Genomic DNA, 23,653 nt, shown 5'->3' with positions numbered 1-23,653 from the left:
TCCATGTTCTTAGAACTCATGTGACCCAATCGAGAATGTCAAACTTTTGTCTTAGTATCAGTAGACTCACTGACATTAGCTTCACCGCGTGACACCGTTCCTTGTAAATAGTACAAACCGTTCTCATATTTGCATGTGATCACCTTCTGTCCATCTCTGTAGAATGTTATAGTGAAATATCCACCTTGATAGTTGCACCCTGATTTCTCTAGCATTCCATAGGAGATTAAGTTCCTGCTCATCTCTGGCATATAATGAACATCTCTTAGAATCACTTCTGTACCGTCTTCATTAATGATACTGATTTTTCCAATGCCTTTCACTTCGCATTGAGTGTTGTTTGCCATTAGAACTTTGCTTCCATCTCCTTCTTGTAGATCAAATAAGACGTCTTTATCTGGTGTGATATGAAATGTGCAACCTGAGTCTAAAACCCACTCCTTTCTTGAATCATGAATGCTTGCTGTTAGCACTAGGGGTTGCCTTATTTCAGATACTGCATTTACCGCTTGGTCACCACCATTCTTGTGTCCTCTGTTTGGACAGTCGCGTTTCCAGTGACCTTCTTTGCCACATGAAAAACATGTTCCTTTCTTAGTCTTATCTGATCTGCCTCTGGACTTAGATCGATCACCTCTGCTTTTAGATCTGTTGTATTTTATGCTGTTACCATTTTCTGACCGTTTAGATGATCTTCCTCTTGATTCAACATATAAGCCTTCTGAAGTAAATTTCTTTTTATTGAGTAATCCCTTCTGTCTAAGCTCTGTTTCTTTTGAATATGCTGAGGTAACAACTTTTGAGACAGTGAGTGTGTCTCTTCCCGTGCCATACTGAAGAGTGTGAACCAGTTGCTCATACGCAGCAGGAAGACCAGAGAGCAACTGAATAGCTTGATGTTCGTCTGTTATGGTAACCTTCAGACTCTCTAGATCAGCTATAAGCTTTAACAATACGTCCACATTCTCTTCTATTGACTTGTCTTCTTCCATCTTGTAGCAGGAGAACTGTCGCTTCAGATATATTCTGTTTGAAAGAGACTTGAGCTGATACAGCTTCTCCAGGGACTTCCACATGCCAAGCGCAGTCTGCTCGTGCATGATCTTCCTCAAGATTGAGTCACTCAAGCAGTTACAAAGTAAGCTTCTGACTCGTAAGTCCTTATCGGACTTCTTCTGATCAACCTTTGGTTTCTCACCTTCTTCTTGTTTTTCAGAAGCCGCAGTAACCACAAAGTCGTCTTGTATAACAGCCAGAAGACCTTGAATCTCAAGCTGAGCCATCATCTTGTACTTCCACATCCCGAAGTCACCCTTCCCGTCAAACTTATCCATCTCGAACTTCCCATGAGTCCCTTCCATCTTGAACCGTAGAGATCTCAAGATTCACTGCACACAGAAGACGTAACCGCAACAGCCACAACAACACAAGCACGATAATCTCAACCACAACGTGAAAGCTAAAGCCGCAATCACAGATAAGAGATCTCTCTCTCTTTACTTATCATATCTGATACAACTCTAAGCCTTAGCACCCAACCTTGTGCTCTGATACCACTTGTAGAGTTATAGATCCAATTCCTTAGGTTTAAATCTTGCTTAATGTGTGTTATTGATTTGAGTTTGATTTTGGTTTCAGTTTTACGATTGAGGAAAGCAATCAAAATCAAGCTGAGCTACTCACAGGGGAGGGAACGGCATCCCTCAACTGATTCACTATGATTCAAGCTTTAACAGAGTTCAACAATGGCGAATCAATCGAACAAGTGACAAAGAAGAAAGAACGAGCTCACTTGTCGTATCCTCAATGACGCCGGTTAACCACCGCCGGAATGGTTTGATCCAACTGTGTACCGCTTTCGTGGCTCCGTCGACGTCAACCTCACGACTTGAGCTAAGTCTTCTCTCGTCTCCTCTCTCTGTACTTTTTCGATCTGCTTTCTCTCACTTGATTCCAGCTCTTGAGTTTGTTATAACAAACTCATCCACTTGCCTTTTCAAAACGCATCGTTTCACTTAGGGAAGATGGGCAAAGACTTGGACTTCTCTTTTTTCAGGTTATAGAAGAGACGGACCGCGGAACGCGAAGCCCACTTGGAGTTTGGCTGCACTAAACCCACACCAGCTAGCTTCAAGGTGCTAAATGTTCCTCTTAAAGGTGATGATTCACTGACCAAGAAACTTTTCGATCCTGATTTTGGAGAAGCAATTTGACGTGTGAGCTCTATTGATTCTGGTGAGAGAAGCTTAAATATGTTTTACCATATAAGTTATAACCATGTGGAAAATGATATACAAACCATGTGGAAAAAGATATACAGATTTGTTATGGTATTATTTTAACTTAATTCACTTTTCATTTGTTTTGGAATTATGGGGTTATAATTGATTACAAAAATGAGATGCAGGACAAACTTTATAAATTAATACTCGATAAATTAATAAATACCATAAATTAATTAAAAAAGATTCTGTGATGTTCAAAATTTTAACACAAATCGATAAAATAATAAGATAATAAATTTTTAGAAAATCCTATGTTAATATATGGTCTAACTATAAATTAATAATTTATTTGTATATACATTTTATATAAGTACAAACCAATCATTATATTGTTTGTTTTATATTCACAATAGAATTATCTTTATATTTTCTTAACATTTAATATATTTTGATGAGATTTAGTAAAATTATATCTTAAACACATTTAAATTCCGTGAAACATATTTTATATACACCAAATAACATAATAAAACTAATATAGATGTAAAATTTCAAAATATTAATTAATGTACATACATTAAATCAAATATTTTTCTTAGTTTAGGAAAAATATATCTTAAAATTGAAAAACTTTAAAAGGAACTTTTTTGTAAATTGATAACTATGTAAATTACTAAAATACCAAAATTCCAACATTGTTAATTTATAAAGTTTTTACTATAAAATGCACAAACGTGTCTATATAGGAAAGAGTTGATGTGCACACTAGAATAAAGAACCGATGTGCGGAGCAAGCATAACATCAACCCATAATAAACCTCTTCACTAAACAAACAAATCAATATGTAATAAATTTAAAGTTTTATAACACATCTAATGTCAACAGTGGCTCATCCCCTAAGAGCATGATTATCCCTAAAACTCCTAATGGGGTTCTTAATATTTTTTTAGTAATAAATATAATCTTAAGAACTTTTGTTAAGAAACCCCTAAAATTTGTCCTACAATGCTAGTTTCTTAGTTAAAGGTTCTTAAAAAAAAATTAAACATTGTTGTATGCTTGTTCTTTTAACTTCTGCTAAATCAATCACCAAAATATGAATATATGAGATGAAAGAAGGGGATCCATGAGAAAACTAGAACAAGAACGAAGAAAACAAAGCGTTACCGGCAACATGACGATGAAACAACGGATCTGCATTGTGAATCATCCAATCATAGGAATCAAAAGCTGTATGACAGGATAATCTGAAAAAAAAACTGACAGTATAAGCATCACTTAGACATGTATACATCATCAAGTTCTTGTTTTACCTGCACCATCTGTTAAGCTAAACCGAGTGCAAGTTCTCGGGGTAAACCAGCAGCTACTCCTCCATCAGCTTAATCTTCAATGGCTAGGAATATGTACGCTGGTCCACTTCCACTGCAACAAGATTGAAGTCTTCAGATGGTAACATGATTACTTGATCGGTGACTTAACAACTTGAGCATTCAGAAACGTTACGTACCTGAGACCAGTGACAGCATCAAACATTTTCTCATCAGCTTTGAACATCTTCCTCACAGAGCCAAACAACTAAGCAACAAGTGCTCCATCTTCTTCCGTCGCGGCTGTTCCAAGGCTCATCACTATTTTATACGACATAATGTTCCATCATCAGTAAGCATTTGATAGTTTCAATGAGAAAATAAACTACATTTAACACTAACACTAACCATATATCTAACACCAACCAGAATCAAGACATGTTCATTTAAGAGTGAGCTGTAAGGGAGGGAACGAACCTGCAGTGGTACAATAATGATCACAGTGTATATCAATTTCCGAGACTCTCTTGGTGTCTGCCGTATAACAAAGATTCCTGCATTGGTACAATAATGATCACAATGTATATCAATTTCAGAGAGATCATAGAGTAACCTAACCAACCATCATCAATAAGTCCAGTGAACAACAAAGAACTCAGTAAGTCAATCAAATAGCCATCCAAGATCAGAATAATGAACAACAATCAGTATCAACCGCATAGAATGAATCCAACCGTCAACAACAATTAGGTTTCTTAGCCCTATCAGGCATCGAATCGACGGGCGGATCACGGATTCCAAACCAAACTTAGAAGAATCTCGTCGATCCTCACCCTCGGAGCTTCCGACGGACCTTCCAGCAACCGTATCGAGGAGAGATCAACCGAGGAAGAGATGGAATGGACTCAATCGTCAAACTCATCCTTCGGGAGAGAGAAAGAGAAAACCAAACTCTTCTTCTTCTAACACGTGTCTCCAAGATCCGCTTCTTCCTCCGCTTAATTAAGAACCAACTCTTAAGGTATTTTCTATTTTTCATTTATTTTAATTACAATTAAATGCTAAGAACCTCTTTGAGAACCACGGTTAATCCTGGTCTAATTATAGAAAAGGCCACAATACTTTTCTCATGAAACTTGGCCCGTTATTCTCTAAAAAAATTAATTAATTGGAAACAACAAAATTAGATATTAACTATCGGTGTTTTTATTAGTTCCAAAATAAAATAGATATCAAATTGTTCCTTGTGAACGAAGAATAAGATTTTTGAGATATTAGATAAAGTAGAAATCATAAATGAACCTAATCAGAAAAGTATTAAAGATTTTTTAAACGTGATTATTTCCTATTCCAGATTAGATATGTGTATTTTTTTGAAACGGTTTAGATCATTAAAAAGGAAATAAAGTAGAAAGAAAAATCTTTAAAAAGGAAAGATAAGATCCGTACCACCTTATATAAGGAGGGTTAAGGCATTCTATTTTGTTACATTCACACATTCATCAACGCTTGAGTTCAATATTTGCTTCCAAAACTTTCTCCCTTCGATCATACTTGTAATCTTTCTTGTTCATCTTCGGTAGATAATGGCGACTAGAACAAGAATCTTCAGCTTCGTGTTCGCGATGATGATGAGCTTCATGGTATTCGCGGTTTACTGCTCGGCGAGGATCTACACAGTTGGAGACTCCGAGGGATGGACTGCCAAGGACGACGTCTACTACGCTTGGGCCGAAGCCGACCATAAGGAGTTCCACGTGGGAGATTCTCTAGTCTTCGAATACGATCCCAACATCAACGACGTGACTCATGTTTCTGGCTCTTTGGAATACGAGTTTTGCGACTATTCTTCTCCTAAAGCCGTCTACAACACAGGACATGATGTCGTGACTCTCACGGAACCAGGCTTTCACTACTTCATCACCGCAAACCAAGCTCAATGTGTGTTGGAACAGAAACTCGAAGTTCTTGTCGTCCATGACCCGTCACGTCCGGTTCCTCCACCACCACCGAGCAAGATCCTTCCTATCGGAAAGACTTACAAGGTCGGAGACTCACAAGGATGGAAACTCTATAACAGTGACTTCTACAACAAGTGGAGTGAGGAGAGACAGTTTCATGTTGGAGATGCTCTGCTTTTCGAATACGACAATGAAGTCAACGACGTCTACGAAATCAGCGGTGACCTAGAATTCATTACCTGTGACCCAACGTCTCCGGTAGCCGTGCACAAGACAAGTCAAGATCTTGTTAGGCTTACAGAACCAGGTGTTCATTATTTCGTAACCTCGCACTCGGGTTACTGTGAGGCTGGGCTTAAACTTCGAGTGATGGTTGGACCACTACCCAAAGCTGTTACTTTGCCTAGTTTTCCGAAGAAGGTGGACTTGTCAGCTATGGAGCGCCTCAACAACTGGTTGCAGACGTTCAAACACCAACCCCATCATTAATTAACCCATTCTTTTTCTTATCTTGTTTAAGATTTTTATCCAGTGTAGAGTTATTGTTTCTCTCTCTCTGGTCTTTAGTACTTTGTTTTGGGAGTACTTTTATATGACCACCATCGTTGTAGAGTATATTTGATAAGAGCAAAATATTCAATAAAATTTCATAAAATTCTGTTGTCTTCGTTAATGCATAACACAATACTTAATTTTGTCTAATCACGTAATCAATTTCATCAATGGAGTTAGGCCTAGACACATTTACCGGGAACGGAAGAACCGAACCGCATCCAACTCAAGATCTTCACGTCTAGCCGTCCATGAAGATCACGTTGTTGTATATAACAAAGTCTAGCTTAATCTAAGTGAAGTCTGGTGTTAGGTTCGCAGCTAAGACTGCTGTTCAGAATTAATTACAATAGCACTTCCTTATGTTTAATTCTTTATGAACGAAATTATAGTCTTCTTCCTCTCTCCTCTTACAAAAAATAGGTAACAGATATTTCATTTTTTTTTTTGTAAAAATATATTTCATTCTTGTATATCTTGAACAAAATCATTCTAATTGAATACACATATAAATTATGTTCTATGCTCTCTATTCGTTGACTACTTCCGCTATTTGTACACGTGTAGAAGCATCAAATCAACAAGATGAAGACGCAGCAGGAGAACTATTGCAATGCCAGCTTTATTATAATGGATAAAAGATCAGCTTCTTCCATAGTTTTTTTTTTTTTTTTTTTTTTTTTTTTAACCAGGCGGGGTTTGGGCCTTCGGCCCTAATCCCCTCCTAGGCCCGGAGCCAGCCTGTGTCTGTACCATTACGGCCCTGGACACTCCTCTCCGCCCGAGAATCGAACTCGTGACCTCTCAGACCGGAGTCTGAGGTGTTACCAGTTGAGCTAGCTCGTCCGGGTAGCTTCTTCCATAGTTGGTGAGTCCTTTGGCTGAGCTTCTTTTGGTTACACTTTAAAGAGTGTGGTTGTGCTGCTTCTGGTTCTGTAAAGTTGCTTTTGAACCTGCATCTGATTACATTGTTGCTTCTGGTTCTATAGTTATTTTTGATGATGCTACATTGATTGTAAGATTGGAATAAGTTCTGTTTTTTTTTCTAACATTTGTTACATCTCCGTTTTAATAAAACTGGGCATTCAGTTATTTTAGGTTTTGAAAAAATGTCACTGAACCAAACTATATTTCAGTTCGGTTTGAAACTCGATAATTCGGTTCGATTTTGTGTATTATTTTGTGTTCCGAGCTGAACCGATTTTGGTTTATTAAGTTAATTCGGTGAAAAAACAAAAATCTTATGCAGATATTTAGTTCGTTTATTCAGTTAATGTTGTTGAATCGATCAATTTCTGCTAAACCGATTGAATTTTTAATTTTCGCCGGTCAGTTTTTAGCTATTAAACCAGATGTGAAACCAAAAACCAAAATTTTCAGTTCAGTCGGTTTGGTTGATTTCGGTTTGGGCCAAATGCCCAGCGCTGTGTTTTAGGAAAGGAAAGTCACAAGATCAATCCCAAATTACAATCTAATAATAGAAAGTTATACAGAGTCCTATGCACCTGAGAAGGAAAAAAAATCACAAGGTCTATAGGGATCATGACCCTTTACATCAATCGCTAAGAGACATAGGCTGAGTAAATAGTAGTAGTAGTAGTAGTAACTGAACAAAACGGAAGTGATGATATCAAGGAGGGATTCACTTGGGGTTTGATTCACATAACAAAACTGACACGCTTCTTGTTGTGGAGTTTGATCTGTTAGATCCTTCTTTTTACTTCTGCTTCTCCTCCACTTCTGTTTGGGAGGATGATCCTGACTGGTGTTTGTCCTTTGGCTTGGCTGGGGCCACTTTGGCAGGTGTTGAACGCTCCGACTGAGAGGAGCGGATCAAGATCTGCATGCAGAGAGTGATGATGCCTAGACCAAGCGCTGATAATGCGATGCCTTTCAACGAGGAAAAGAGATTTGACCAGTGTAAGAACTTCATTGCTCCAAGAGTTAGTAGGCATGCCCATGATACAACCACCTGGACAAGGACGAAGAGATTTGTGAGTTGTTATGGATGGAGCCAAGGGAATGCTTTGATGAGACTCACTGCAAGAGACTTTATGGGACGGCCAATGTTCTGTTCTTTCTGACCGGGGAAAGTGTCTGCAGCTATGTGTTTGTCTAACAGTGCATCCTGTACCACAGAGCCAAGATCAGAGTGTGTCAAAATTAACTTTTTTTTTCTCTTAGCTTCTTCTCTCGATTCAAGTGGAAAAATCAGTAAATACATAATATTTACCTTAGCCACAAACTGATCTCTGCACCACTGTGAAATTTCGTCTTCTGATTCAGGCAAGTCTTTCATCGAGTGACACTTGATGTGAACATGCACCTGTAGCCAGCAACAATGGTTTTGGGAAATTTCGAAAGTCACAGAAAGCTCACTCTGGGACTATGATTTCTAACATATTATGGAATCAAACGTGACATCCACAAGATAAAAGGAGTATATTCCTTTCAGTTAGAGTGAAAAGAAAATGGATAGTGATTAGTGAAGTGAATACTGTGTAACTACTATATGTTACTTAACGAAGACCTCTTCATATTATTTTTATACTTGCTTACCACAGAAGGTTGTCCTTTGAATAGTCTTAGCATCGTTGGGGGTGGAGAAGTTTTTGGAATAGCCACGGTCATATCATATATGGCTGGCACAAATGAACGCATGTTACTAACAGCTGACACAAAACCCTGAAATATAAACACAACCAACCAAGGTTTAGTAATTAGAACAGAAACCACAATATCCAGACCACGCATTGAGATTTGGATCAATCATAGTGGTCATTTTGCTCGTTAAAGGTCACAGTGAACAGATCAAGTTGCCCACCAAAGGAATGGGCAAAAAGAAAAACAATAAAACTTACTTTGGTGCGAGGAATCAACACATTTCGAGGGACAGGCAACTGAGAGGAGGCTGCGTACTCTTGTGCTGCTTTAAGTTTTGCCTCTGTGAAACGGGTTCCCTCCACAAAAAGGGCTAACCAGAAAGGCCGTGGGAAGTCGTTCAAGCGTTGAAGACCTGACTGTAAATTTAGATAAACACACTTAACTCATGATCTTGAAATGAAGATTCTGCAATTTCAGGCTAACCAATGAGCAGACTGGTACCTTTAAAGTGCTTTCATCCTTTGCCCAATTTCTTTCGAGAAACAGATACTCCGAGAACCACATTGACCAGCCTATGACCTGTATGTGTGCAACAGTTCTATGTTTATGAATACTTTAGTGTATGTAACAAAATAAAAAAACCAGTTATCAAGTTTCTAACTTATAGCAGGTATTCAGAAATACAATTCAAGATTACTACGTTCTTTAATACCTAGCAAGCACATCAGTAAACCTAATAGATTCACATACTGGAAGAAATTTGGAAGACTTCTTCATCACAGCTAATGCGCTTCCTAGGCAACCTGACCTCTGCAAGGAAAGAAAAGACGAGAACAATATATTAATAGATGCAAGAAGCATAACATTGAGCCTGTTAGAGAAATTATTATGATGCTATATTCTTTCTTATCTCATCAGTGGGAACATTCGGGACTGTAACGCCTTCTACCAAAGAGAATCTATATTCACTAGAAACTAGATAAGGCAACACATAGTCCCATTGTACAACATATACAAAGCTTGGTGACCAAGAAGTCTATGTTGATCCCCATTTATGCAGTGAAGCAAAAACGGATTATCTAGAAACAAGATGCATGAAACTGTGAGATAAAATCATAGTGTACCTGAGCCAGAATCCATCCCACGAGCCAATCAATATCACTTCGGTGATTACAAACGACAAGAGCATGCTCTTTGCCTGGAAGAAAAGTACTGAAGTTACAGAATCGTAGATATATAGAACTGGTATATTTCGGGCACTGAATAAGCAGGAACTTACCCATTCGATTAAAGGTCTCATCATCAGCAAACACTTGGATCTAGGGCAAAAGAGAGAATAAGGAAGTTTTCAGAGTAAGTCACAAAACTTAAAAAAGTAAATCTACATATGGTCCAAATCTGCTATTTGACTAATATAAGCTACCGTAACAATGATAATAAGGCAGGGAAAAGAGGAGGAAACCTTGACTCCAGCCCACCAGTCAACGATCCAGACAAGCTCCAACCACAAGGTTTCTGCAACCACACGGTTGATCTTTCTGTATGTGTTCTTAGACAGAGGTCGAATGAGGACATAGCAAACTGCCTGAAATATAAAAGAAAAAAGTTGTAAACTGAAGCAAACCAAGTTCAGAGACATTTTAAAAAAAAACCCGCAATCAGTGAATGAAGAATGGATTTTGAGCTTAGAATCATATGTGCTCTCACACACACTCTCTCTCTCAAAAGCCGCATCAGAACAGCAACGGAATCTAAGAGCAGAAGAGGGAATCGAAGAGTTTGAGGAAAGCCACCTGAAGGAGATTGACAACGAGGCCAGAAATGAAGAAGAGAATCCCCAAAGGCACAATCACTGCTGCTGCTGCCATCGCCATGGAACCTAAGGAATCCACAACACAGTCCTTGTTTCCGAGTTTCACATTAACCAAATCAAAATGGGAGAATTTTTCACCCCCCAGATTGCACGACAACTTGCAGATTAATTTATAAGAAAATAAATCGACCGATTGAAAAGAAGAAATTAGGATTTATTGTATAAGATACGGAGATGATCACAAGGATACACGGAATCGGCGTTTCTCTCTTTTATTTCAATCTTGCCCTTCTTTTTATTTTCTTTCTTCAAATTGTCCCTTTATATCTTATCGTTGATCAGATCGACCTACTTTAAGTTTTTTTTCTTTCCTTTTCTTTCAGCTGTGTCCAAGAAAATTATACGTACACACAGCTAGAACTGATCTCTTCTACCCACGTGTAATTTATTTTCCTTTTTGAAATTTTGTAATTTATTTGGCAAACCAGAAACTTACAAATTATATTAAGATAATTCAAAAGCCATTTATTTATGAGAAAAATATAAAAATAGCACTAAATCAAGTTTATGTTCTCAAACTAACACTCAAGGTCAAAAGTCGCAAAAATAACATTTAATGTTTTATCAAAAGTCACAAACTTAGGGTTTAGAGTTAAAGGATAGGGTTTAGGGTTTAGGGTTTAGAGTTTAGGGTTGAGAAATGAGGTTTTGGGGATAAGATTTCAAATTTTGAAAAATAAAAAAATTAAAATTTTCAAAGGATAAACTTAGAAAGGTGCTATTTTGGTCATTTTAGTTTTTGAGTGCTATTTTTGTGATATAAACTTAAAAATGTGATATTTTGGAGATTTGCCCTTTCTTTATTCCAACCAATTAACATTGATAGTTTTTCTTTTTTTTTAACATTGATCGTTCTTTAGTAACATGGTTGTTATTCACATGATCGGCATGGTTCAGATTGTTAAGTGCGGCGTAAAGTGTGAGAATATCTTTGGTGGTTTAATTTGTACTCCCTCTGTATCAATATAAATGGGTTTTAAGTTTTTTGCACTTGGATTAAAAAAATACAAACTTTTAATTTATACAATATACATTGTTTACATAAAAATATGAGTAATTAGTAAGAATGCACCCAAAAACCCATATAATTTGTCATATATACATTAATATTTTTTACGACTATAATAACTTTATCTCTATCTCTCTCCATTTTCCCTTTTATGTGTTCTAATCTCTTTATCTCTCGTATAGATTCTTCAAATCATCCTCTAATTCAACACAAATCTTTATTTTTTTATTTTGATTATTTTGACATCCATAATGCTAATCTTATTAACTCACCTCAATTCCAATGTTTCTAATTTCGACTCACAATCAACTTTTAGATAATATATACGTTAGTAGGTATTTTATTACTTACCTGCTATTATTTAGTTTTTAATGGATTCTTAATCGATACATGAAGTGTTAGCTGTTACAAATAGATTTGGGGCTATTTGATAGATAACTAATTAATTGTTAATAGTTCATTAACTGATATATGATTTGTTAGTCGATACATTTGTTTGATATATAGATTGTTAGATGATACTAAAATTATTAGCTGATATGTTAGTTGGTATGTAGATTGTTACCTGCTATGTAAATATTTAGCTGATAAATCTAGAGTTACTTGTTTTCGATAAAGCATGAGGGTATTTTCGTCCGCACAGTGTCAAAAAGTTATTCATTTTTGGGTTATCCATAATTATGGGCATTCAGCTAATTTGGAATTTAATTGGGTATATTCTACACATTCACTCTAAAAATATCATTAAATGAAACTAATTTAACCAATAAGAAAAAAAACAGTATTTTATAATTGGTCACAAAATTCAAATGCTATCAAGTTCTATCTAGAATAGTGAAAACATCAATTATTTTGAAACATTTTTTTTCCTTTAAACACCACTTAAAGTGATACGGAGAGAGTATTAATTATCTGAACACGTTTGATTCCTTTTAGCATTGATAGTTCTTTCCAAGTAAAATTTCAAACCTTCTTTCAAATAATAAAAAGTTTGAAGGGGGAAAAGAATAATGTTGAAGTGGTTGATCTATCTAACCAAATTTTCTTTTTATATATAAAATGAAAATCAAAAGAAAAGTAAAGAAAATTAAAAATTGATCGTCGTGTTATATAATTTTCGACGCATTTCGTTCACCACTTTATTAATACTCCCCAATATGTTTTGCGAGAAAGGGAAAATATCGCAAAAGAACAAATAAGGGTTGTTGAGCTTAGTTACAACTTTCTTATGTAAGATCATTTGCTTGATTCATGTAGCAGAGTCACATGCTGGTTCTCTATATATGTGACGCTACATATTCACACCAAATAGGCGACTGCCAGACAAAATATGTTAGAGACGTGTATACTTGCCGCAACCTAATACTGGTATACATATTATGAGTCTTGTTTGTTTGTTTGTTCTAATGGTTTGATGTTCTTCGTGAAGGAAGAAATGAGCATTTTTAAACATAAAAAGATAAATTAAGTTAGTCACAAACTGACATTCCTGCCTTTGTTCATGAGTTTATTACGTTAGACGAGCATATGCATGGCATATTGTTGTTAGATCTCCTAAAATTAGGGAATAATCTATGTTTTATATATTTGGGGTGCCATGAAGCTCTTTTAGCAAAAATCTATAACGTCATCATTTGGTGTGAAAACTCAAAATATGCAACACTCTTGCTCTTTGGATTGGGTAACGGTGTTTAAACTCTCAAAAATCCACTAGCTTGGTTAAAGATTTTGTTTCTTCATTTGGGATTTGATTGGTAACATGTATACACTTGTTAACCACGGGGTGGTGGGCTAGTGGTCTTGAGGTAGTTACCACAACCGATACGGACCCGAATTCGAATACCCCCTGTGGCCACGGAATGCTTTACGCCCACCCCAAGTTTAAAGTTAACGCGGCGTTGGTGCCGGGTCTTTGGGTAATGGGTATTAGTGCCGGCTAGTTCCGGGCCAAGGGGATTAGATGGTTGGCAATCGGAAACCACGTGCGGATTACGGGTCGCCTTTGAACCTCCTGTTTAAAAAAAAAAATGTATACACTTGTTTCGGTTTGAGTTAAGCACATAAACAAAAAATGTTACCAATCATGAATTACTTAAAAACTATAAGTTATGATCGTACTGAGATTTTATAAGTTTACTTCCTCTTAAAAGTAAAAGAAAAGCAAATTATAATTGAGTTGGTTTTTGAGATGGATTGTTTGAGGAAGAACAAGAAGTTACGGGTGATTTTAACATTTTTACCAAAAAAAAAAAAGAAGTTACGGGTGGTTGTTAAAAAACAAAGTTTGGTCCAAGAACGTGGGAGAGAGGAGATATTGTTATAAGAGCTCATCAAATGTTGTGATGGCAACTGGCAAGTACAATCCAATCAAATTCTTCTCTGCTGATAAAATCTTGAAAGCCACCAAAAGTTTCAGCAAGTGTAGTCTTGTTCTTGAACCATTTGATCATGAGAGATGGTATTCAGGTACGCTAGATAACCATCGCAAGATACTCGTCACACAACCTTCTAACCCTAAAGGCTCTTTCCCCGAGGTCCGTGACATAGCGGATGGTGAGTGGTCACAAAAATTTTATGAAATTAGTTGGATGTTGTCTTGAGACTGAGGTTCCAGTCATGGTTTATTATGTCGAAAGGAAACAGTATTGTCGTGTAGATCTAGAGAAGATAGTGTCGTGGGAAAAGAGAGTGAAGATAGCAGAGGAGATTGCAACTGCTTTAGCTTATCTTCACACTGCCTTCAAGGCCCTTTGTATATAGTAACATGGATATTCGTAATATCTTATTGGACAAAGATGGTGCGGCGAAACTCGGTGATTTCTCAAACTGTGTCTCAATTCCACAAGGAGAAACATATGTCAAGCTTGGCTACGTAAGGGGGGCTTATGATTACATTGATGATGAATATATGAATAATGGTGTAGTCTCGGAGAAAACTGGTGCGTTTGGTTTTGGAGTTCTCATGCAAAAGCTTTTTACACGAGAAGCAAGATTTCGTGAGCTTTATGGTCGGAAGAATTGGAAAACTTTGTTAAAAAGGAAGTTTCCAAGATGTTTGTCAAGATCCATTGAAGAGGGCAGATTTGATGAGATCGTAGACTCAAATATGTTAGAGAAAATCGGTGAAGTTGCAGAAATAGAGCGTTTCCAAATGGAAGCTTTCCTTGTCCTCACAGAGAGATGCATCGGTCTTAGAGGAGAAGTTCCAAACATGGTGCAAGTGGTCAAGGAGCTAAAGAGATCTCTTCAAAACCCTTCATCTTCTTTTGTATTATAAGATCATCAAGTTTGTTATTGTTTCACGAAGATTCATTTTATTATAACTTTGTGCTTGTTTCACTCACTCTAGCTTTGCAATTTCTAGTAATGATAACTTAGATTTAATAGTTTTAGCTTCAGAAGTGGATTATTATTAAAGACTTATATGCTATTATATTTAAGCTAAAGTGACTTTGATAACAATGATTTGATGAAATTCATATTTGATATTTTTTTGAAGATATATTTTTGTCTCACTGTGTGCTTAAAACTCCCTACCTAGCTATTTTAGCCCTCAAGATTGGTTCACTCTCCAAATAGCTCCAACACATCTGCAAGTAAAAGGATGATAGTTACAGTTAAGAGAAATGTAAAGATGAAAATTCTATAGTCTGATGCTGTCCAAACTGAGACCAAAAGAAATGGATATGTGAACATACTTCAGTGCATGCAATAATTGATAGAGAGACTAGTGGTTTAACACAAGAAATTAGTTCCGTTGTGCCCATAATTCCGCTGGAAAGTATGCTTTACATCATGCCATAAGGTATTATTAATAGAAGCTGGTCTCGGGTTTTTAAGAGAGATTAAGGCTTGTCCCGAACTCATCCCAGTTAACAGAAAAGAAAAACTGATAGAGGTAAAACAGGTGCGATTCCATGAGCATAAATATCTTTGAACTCTTTTCGTGGAGGAAAATCATAATGTGCTTCGATCTGGATGCCTGAGGAGTTTAAGCAGCTTTATCTCGAGCAGAATCCTCGCAGCATTAGATATATATTACAGCATAAAAAAGAAGAAGCAATGAGCCATGCCATCATAATGCACGCACACCTAGGGTTATTTTGTAATGTAAATGTATAAAATATTATTTCAAATCATTTTTTTTTTTGAAGTTAGACATGTGATTGTATTGGTGTTCAAAAAAAAAAAAAAAAAAAAAAAAAAAAAAAAAAAAAAAAAAAAAAAAAAAAAAAAAAAAAAAAAAAAAAAAAAAAAAAAAAAAAAAAAAAAAAAAAAAAAAAAAGACATATGATTGTACGTAGAATATTTAGTCGGTTTGGTTTGTAGGAATATTTTTTGTATTAAACCAATTATTTTTTTAAACATACTAAGTTAATATTGTTAATTGTTATAGTAAAGTATTGTTAGTTATTAAAACACGCTCTTACTTTTAAAGAGAAAAAAAAAGCATTTGTGATCCTAAGATTAACTAATCTATACTTAGGGCATGAATGGTGAACAAAGAATGAAGAGTAACAATGCATTTTTTAACATTCTTAAGAAATTTTATCATTCATAAGGAATAGTTTTTCTCCTCCATTCTTTCCCATTCATTTTATTGTAGAGAAATATTGAATAAATTTGTTCCTCACGAAATATGATAAGAAATCATTATTCCTCATCATTCATATAATTTTATTCTTTTCCGTTCTTTTTCTATATGTTCCTAATGGTCATGTAATGGTTACCAGTTAGACTCTTAGTGTTTAGAGTTTAGGGGTGTAGTTTTTTTAATGTAGAGTTTAGGATTTTAATAAATTTATAAATAAATACTTTAATAAATTTTAATTTAAAAAAATAGTTTCAAAAAGAAAATTTGAAAAACAAAATTCGGAAAAAATTCAAAAAAAGTTTATGAAAAAATTCGAATTTAAAAAAGTATAATTCGAAAACATTAAAAAACTATTTATTTTTTATTTTTTATTTTTTATTTACTAAAATAATTATTTATTATATATTATATAAAATAAGGGTATATAGATATTTTGTCTTTTAATGAAAGGGAAAAATATTTGTTAATATTTGGTACCAACAAAGTGGTAAACATAATTTTTTTCCAGAAATCTATATATACTAAGATTGAAATTTAAAAGGGAAAAATATTTGTTTTTAACATTATGTTTTTCCTTTTGTGAATTTTCCTTTTAAGGAAATCAATTATATATATATATATATAAGGTTTTAAAATTTAACTTTTTATATATTTTTTGTTTGGAAACCAATTTAACAGAAAAAAATAAAATTTAATTTTGAAAAAATATTTCAAAATATATATTATGTTGTTTGAGATTATGTTTAAAAGGGAAATTGTATATTTTTAAATATGAATCTTATTATTTATGAAATTTTAATTATATGAAATGAATTATATATATATAACATGAATACGATTTCTATTTTATAAATGTTACCTTTTTATAAATATTTTTGAATACCAATATAAAGAAAATGAATTTAAAGTAAAATTTTAAAATAACAAAGATCATCAAAAAAAACAAAAAAAATGTTAATAATTGCATCAATTATATTTGTTTCTATAATTCATTAAAGATATCAATGTAATAAATCATTTTTAGGAATTAACGTGAAAGCGACATGAAAGAAATTGACTTTTCAAATAATAATAGTATATATGTTGATATGGTTAACCTTCATGTGTGTAAATTATGTACGTTAAATTATTTATTATTTAATCTTGAAATCTCTTTTTTTTTCTTTTAATTTTGGCTGGTAATAATTATAATATAAATAAATACAACAAGCAAACTGAATATAACTTATTATTTCTTATATTTTGCTTTTTTTTCTTAACTTTTGATTTTATATTTCTTTGTTTTCACTTATTTTTATCAGAAGTCTATTAATTGTCATCGATCAGATGTCCTGTAAATGCAAAATAATATTTGATGAAATAGTTTGAAAACAAAAGACCGAACAATTGATATATATAATATATATATATATATATATATATATATATATATATAGAAACATTGGTATAATCTATTAGTAATCATGAACACAATCTGATGATATTTGAACACAGTATATCTTGTAATTTGTTTGTATGTATACAGAATCTGAACACAATGGAAGTTGGATGGCAGGTTTGTTCTATATAATTTAAGAATTACGTAATATTTATTAGTTTTAATTTAGTTCTATACATATGTCATCTAGGTGAATTAAACTGCAGTTGTATACCAACAACAGGCCAAGACTATTCATTTTCTGGACGGTATGTATTATTTTCTTTGTTCTACTATTGCCGTTATTTTATTTATTACATTTCCAAACCATGCATTATTGTTATTATATGTTTATCATCGTCAATCTAAAATTTTAAAGTTAATTAATCTATATAAATGGGACAAAAGTAACTTGTTAAGCTTTAACGCAAATAGATAACATTTTTATCAAAACAGAAGGAACACCAACTAAATCCGGATATTGTACCTTTTAAACCGAAGAAATTATGTCTTGATCTTAGAAGATGAACGTCGACAAAAAAAAACAGAAGAAATTATGTATACTAAATTGTTTTATATTTAATCTTAAAATCTTTTGTTATTACAATATTGGCTAAGTAATAATAAGAATATTAAATAAATAAAACAAGCAAACTGAATATAACTTATTATTTTGCTTATATTTTTCTTATATATTTTGCTTGTTTTTTTTAGCTTTTGGTTATGTATTTCTTTGTTTTTACTTATTTTATTTTTGATTGTTATCAGCATGTCATGTAAATACAGAATAATATTTAATGAAATAAGTTGAAGACAAAGGAGTGAACGACAATTGATATATATATATACTCTTTTTATACAAAAATGCACTAATACTTGAATGAAATATTGATAGGAAAAATAATATACTGAAGGTAATATTTAAATGGAGTATACATAACGCAAAAAGGAGATATACCTTACTGATTCTTACTGGAAGGCCTTTGCGTTTATCACAATTACGCTGAAACAAAAAAAAATGACAAAAAGGGATTCGAGGGTTTTGAAATTCTGGTGAACCTTAGATTCAACTCTTATAATAACATGGTTTTATGATTTTTTCATGTTAATAACAATATTTCTAAATATTTTATAGGGTAACGCATACCATACAACAGGATGCTATAACCTCAGATGTCCGGGGTTTGTTCAAACGAGTAGAAGTATTGTTATGGGAGGTGCCATTAGTCATGTTTCTGTCTTTGGAGATAAACAATATGAAATAACCGTCCACGTATGGAAGGTAAGATTTCAATATGTATGTACTATATATCTAAAATATGATATACATTCATTTTATTAGTATGTTACAATTAACAACATAAAAAAAAATTATAGGATCAAAAACAAGGAAACTGGTGGTTAAGTTTAGGACCAGAAAACTTGATAGTAGGATATTGGCCAGGGGAGCTTTTCACAAATCTAGAATATACAGAAAATGTGCAATGGGTAGGTGAGATAGTAGACTCTCATAGTTTTGGCACAGACAGGGAGACGGAAATGGGCTCAGGCCACTTCCCTGCGGAAGGTTTCGGAAAAGCTTGTTATTTTCGGAATCTTGAAATTGTGGGTAGCAACAACTTCCAACCGGTTCAAAGTTTAAAGACAAATGTGGACAGTAAATATTATGATGTCAATTATTTGGACACAGACGGCAAGTGGGGAGTTCATTCCTTTTACGGAGGACCTGGATTTAGTTATACGCATTCGTCCCTTGGAAACTAAAGATTGTACACAGACGACGAGTGGGGAGTATATTTGTTTTTGTTTCTTTTTCATCATTTAGTATTTTTTATGTATAGCCTCTTTTCATATTTGTATTTGTTTGGTTGAGATTTTTAAGCTGTAAAAACTGTCTGTACATAATTCATATAGTTACAGACAGTTTCGGTTGAGGCAAATAATTGTTTGGTTGAGATTTTTAAGCTGTAAAAACTGTCTGTAACCTTCATGTGTATAAATTATGTACGTTAAATTATTTATTATTTAATCTTGAAATCTCTTTTTGTTTTAATTTTGGCTGGTAATAATTATAATATAAATAAATACAACAATCAAACTGAATATAACTTATTATTTTCTTATATTTTGCTAATTTTTTCTTAACTTTTGATTTTATATTTCTTTGTTTTCACTTATTTTTATTAGTCTATTGTCATCGATCAGATGTCCTGTAAATGCAAAATAATATTTGATGAAATAGTTTGAAAATAAAAGACGGAACAATTGATATATATATATCGAAACATTGGTATAATCTATTAGTAATCATGAACACAATCTATCTTGTAATTTGTTTGTGTGTATACACAATCTGAACACAACGACCGCATACCGGATAGCTCTATTATTCAAGCGATCTTAAACAAAACCAAAAACCTATATTTTTGGTCCTCCCAAATTTTGAGAGATTCCCAAATAAGATTCCATACCGCCTAAATTTTGTATCTCTAAAACATCCTGTAGTTCATGTCTGACGGGTTCTTCAATCTTATGATCAAATTGAATCGAATAATACCAGATTATAATAAAAGTTAAGAAAGTGATGTTTACAATACCGGTTTCATTTGCCTCAACCGAAAGAAGTTTCTCAAAGTTGAGGTTGATAAAATCTTACTTACGGTCAACTATGTCGCACAAAAAAAATTAAATAGTTTGGTTATGTTATCGATTGAAAAAAATATGATCAAAAACTTTGATTATGAAAATTTGATGGATGATTTTGCATGAAAAAATGTAAAACAAATCTATATTTAAAAACTGATCATTTTTATTAGTCTTGAGGATATTGTCATTTTTTATTGTAAACTTGAGTTTTTTTATCGATAGTTTTTACTTAGCGTTAAAGTCCTCATTTTTGTAGTTCATATGGGACTCTGAATATCTCAGGAGCGACACTGCGGAAAACATACCCAAAACGGCCGAAACATTGGAGTAAGACACCGAAATTGCTAGTATTAGAAGAGAGAGACTTAGAAAGATTCTAGTGACACCCATTATGAAGGCCCTGCCCGTAATACTTATGGGCTGGAAGCAGAAAAAATTATTAGGACCTATTACATAGCAAAATGTGGAGAATGTGGTTGGTCAACTGCGAACATCTAATCTCAAGACATACAAATTACAGTCTCAAACTAACTATCCTACTGGAGACTTTGTAAAATTGAAAGCCAAAATATTACTCTTTCCGTTTCATATTGTAAGTAGTTTTAGGGAAATGTTTTTGTTTCAAAATGTAACTAATTTTCGTATTTCTAGGTAATTTTTACATTTATTGAATACAGTGTGACTAATCAAATTAAATAGACTTGTTTTTTATTGGTTAAATTATATCTAACCTATTTATTATAAAATCATTTTTAAAAACATAATAATTTTCTTAATCTCCGTGCTTTTACCCAAAACTACTTATATAATAAAACAAAGGGAATATATATTAAAAAAAGACCGAAAGCCAATGCTTCCTTGGCTTATACCCAAAGCCGGTACTGCAATTATGTATAGTTTTAGACTTTTAGTATTAGTTGTACTAAGAAGAAAAATGTTCTGTTCTATTGTTTTTCTAGTCATCCGTATTGTATTTATAGAACTCTTTTCTCAAGGAAAGTCTCAATTGTCATCCCTCCATTTAATTTATAGTAATAAAATCTTCCATATTTGGTTTAAAATATTTGTATTTGCTAAGAGAAGTTTTAAAATATATTTGCATTTTTGGAGTTGACTAAATAAATATATTTGTCAGAGTCAATTTTTTTTGTTATTATTTGGGTATTCTATAAGCTGGCAAGCGCAAAGATCACACACCAAACCTCACAAATTCAACATCAATTATTCGAAGGGGTAACATGTTAGCAATTGGGTTCTTGTGTTTTAAAACTTTAAACTGGTTATACTATCGGTTTAACGAGATAAAACTCATACCATACTTTCGTTCAGTTGATGACTCGAAGTAGAAATTATGAAATTGTTCAGTTAGATTTCGGTTTAATGCTTTTGTGTTTGTCGAGAAACAATCGTACCAGATGTGAAACCAAATTTTGTAATACCCGGTTCGACCAAAAAAGCATACCCGGTTCGATATATCTCTTCAGAACATCTTTCAAGTAAAGGACAAAACAGTCATTGTAGCTTCACCTGAGCTCAGTTTGAAACAGGTCTTGTCTTGACACAGTACTCAAGCGTGCCGGTGAACCCTAAAGACTTTCCTTCTCTCTCTCTCCAAAAATGTCTCTCTCCTCTCCCTCTCTAGACTCCAAGCCACGATTCGCCGTCGGAGCTCCACGTCACCACCGCTATCCACCGCCCCACCACCCCCGTACCTTCATCCCCTGCTCTCCTAAGCGTCGCACCATCTCAGCGTCACTAAGTGTCACCACTGACTCAGCCGCCACTAAGTCACTCAAACGAATCGAATCACTGAGTCAAGTTTCAGGCGTCCTCGGTTGCCAGTGGGGAGACGAAGGCAAAGGCAAGCTCGTTGACATATTAGCACAACACTTCGACATCGTCGCTCGCTGTCAGGTAAAAAAAAAGTTAACCTCAAGGCATTAGCATCGTTAAAGGTTAAGTCTTTTTGATTGAACCATAGGGTGGAGCTAACGCTGGACACACGATATACAACTCTGAAGGGAAGAAGTTTGCTCTTCACCTTGTGCCTTCAGGTATACTCAACGAGGATACAACTTGTGTGATTGGCAACGGAGTTGTGGTTCATTTACCAGGTCTCTTCAAGGAGATTGATGGTTTGGAGTCTAATGGTGTCTCTTGTAAAGGAAGGATCTTGGTCTCCGACCGTGCTCATCTCTTGTTTGACTTCCATCAAGAAGTCGATGGGCTTAGAGAGTCTGAGCTTGCTAAGTCCTTCATTGGGACGACTAAGAGAGGGATTGGTCCTTGCTACTCTAGTAAAGTGATAAGGAATGGGATTAGAGTTGGTGATCTCAGGCACATGGATACTTTGCCTCAGAAGCTTGACGTTTTGCTAGCGGATGCAGCTGCGAGGTTTTCAGGGTTTAAGTATACTCCGGAGATGCTTAGGGAAGAAGTTGAAGTGTACAAGAGGTATGCTGAGAGGTTGGAGCCTTACATAACCGACACTGTGCATTTTATGAATGATGCGATTTCGCAGAAGAAGAAGGTTTTGGTTGAAGGTGGTCAGGCTACAATGTTGGACATTGACTTTGGTACATACCCTTTTGTTACTTCCTCTAGTCCATCAGCTGGTGGGATCTGTACAGGTCTTGGTATTGCTCCGAGAGCCGTTGGTGATCTAATTGGAGTTGTAAAAGCATACACTTCAAGAGTTGGTTCAGGTCCGTTCCCTACGGAAAATTTGGGGCCAGGTGGTGATCTTCTAAGGTTGGCTGGACAGGAGTTTGGGACTACCACTGGTCGTCCTCGCCGGTGTGGCTGGCTTGACCTTGTTGCATTGAGATTCTCTTGCCAGATCAATGGTTTTGCGTCACTTAATCTCACTAAGCTTGATGTACTCTCCGACCTGGATGAAATCCAGCTTGGTGTGGCTTATAAGAAGAGTGATGGCACCCGTGTTGACTCTTTCCCTGGTGATCTTCGTCTTCTTGAAGAACTGCAAGTAAGTGTTCTTCTCTAACATTTAAGTGGGTAGTGCAACTTCTCTTTGTCATTAAGTTGATTGTAAACATTACATGTGTGTAGGTTGAATATGAAGTCTTGCCTGGATGGAAGTCTGACATATCCTCAATCAGAAACTACGCTGATCTTCCAAAGGCTGCACAGCAATATGTTGAGAGGATTGAAGAACTAGTAGGTGTGCCCATTCATTACATTGGTATGGGGCCTGGTCGTGATGCCCTTATATATAAATGATTGTTAGGTTAGGCTTTTTTTTTTCCTCAGACCTACAAACTTGATGGAGCATCAAGTTATTACTCGCTTTGTATCTGTTGCATTGTTTCTTGTATTGGAATAAAGATGAAACTCGTGCGTTAAGCAGTGAGTTTGCTGAATTCTTGAAGTTTACATCTTTTATGTTTTGATCTTACTCTATTTCTCATCATGTAAAGATCTGTAGATATTGTTTAGACCTA

General features: G+C 34.7%; 3 protein-coding genes, 1 long non-coding RNA gene and 1 pseudogene across 5 annotated transcripts; 3 read left to right on the top strand and 2 right to left on the bottom strand.

Moving 5' to 3' along the window:
• Positions 1-1,812: 1,812 nt before the first annotated feature.
• LOC106298953 lies at positions 1,813-4,485 on the bottom strand. Of its 2 annotated transcripts, XR_001261622.1 has the most exons (5): positions 4,014-4,485; positions 3,737-3,857; positions 3,540-3,651; positions 3,394-3,473; positions 1,813-2,190 (listed from the first exon to the last, which is right to left on the bottom strand). It is a non-coding gene; the product is annotated as an uncharacterized LOC106298953 (long non-coding RNA). The 2 variants fall into 2 exon arrangements; XR_001261621.1 differs by lacking the exon at positions 1,813-2,190 and having other exon boundaries at positions 3,008-3,473.
• A 606-nt stretch (positions 4,486-5,091) lies between these two features.
• Positions 5,092-6,001, top strand: LOC106299582. Its single transcript, XM_013735652.1, has one exon. The coding sequence runs from the start codon at positions 5,123-5,125 to the stop codon at positions 5,984-5,986; it is 864 nt and encodes a 287-aa protein (XP_013591106.1). The 5' UTR covers positions 5,092-5,122; the 3' UTR covers positions 5,987-6,001.
• A 1,446-nt stretch (positions 6,002-7,447) lies between these two features.
• On the bottom strand, positions 7,448-10,689 carry LOC106296410 (1-acyl-sn-glycerol-3-phosphate acyltransferase 2). The gene is made up of 11 exons (XM_013732544.1): positions 10,447-10,689; positions 10,116-10,238; positions 9,933-9,972; positions 9,778-9,851; positions 9,404-9,463; positions 9,155-9,232; positions 8,911-9,069; positions 8,609-8,734; positions 8,283-8,375; positions 8,091-8,177; positions 7,448-8,021 (listed from the first exon to the last, which is right to left on the bottom strand). The coding sequence occupies exons 1-11, from the start codon at positions 10,525-10,527 to the stop codon at positions 7,767-7,769; spliced, it is 1,176 nt and encodes a 391-aa protein (XP_013587998.1). The 5' UTR covers positions 10,528-10,689; the 3' UTR covers positions 7,448-7,766.
• A 3,097-nt stretch (positions 10,690-13,786) lies between these two features.
• Positions 13,787-14,812, top strand: LOC106297712 (annotated as a pseudogene).
• Positions 14,813-21,714: 6,902 nt separating this feature from the next.
• On the top strand, positions 21,715-23,574 carry LOC106296482 (adenylosuccinate synthetase, chloroplastic-like). Its single transcript, XM_013732618.1, has 3 exons — positions 21,715-22,106; positions 22,174-23,178; positions 23,262-23,574. The coding sequence occupies exons 1-3, from the start codon at positions 21,810-21,812 to the stop codon at positions 23,430-23,432; spliced, it is 1,473 nt and encodes a 490-aa protein (XP_013588072.1). The 5' UTR covers positions 21,715-21,809; the 3' UTR covers positions 23,433-23,574.
• Positions 23,575-23,653: the final 79 nt, after the last annotated feature.

The sequence above is a fragment of the Brassica oleracea genome, chromosome C6 (assembly GCF_000695525.1).
Source record: "Brassica oleracea var. oleracea cultivar TO1000 chromosome C6, BOL, whole genome shotgun sequence".
Classification (NCBI taxonomy): Eukaryota; Viridiplantae; Streptophyta; class Magnoliopsida; order Brassicales; family Brassicaceae; genus Brassica; species Brassica oleracea.
Note: the sequence above shows the minus strand (reverse complement) of the source record. Positions and strands in the feature narration are given on the sequence as shown.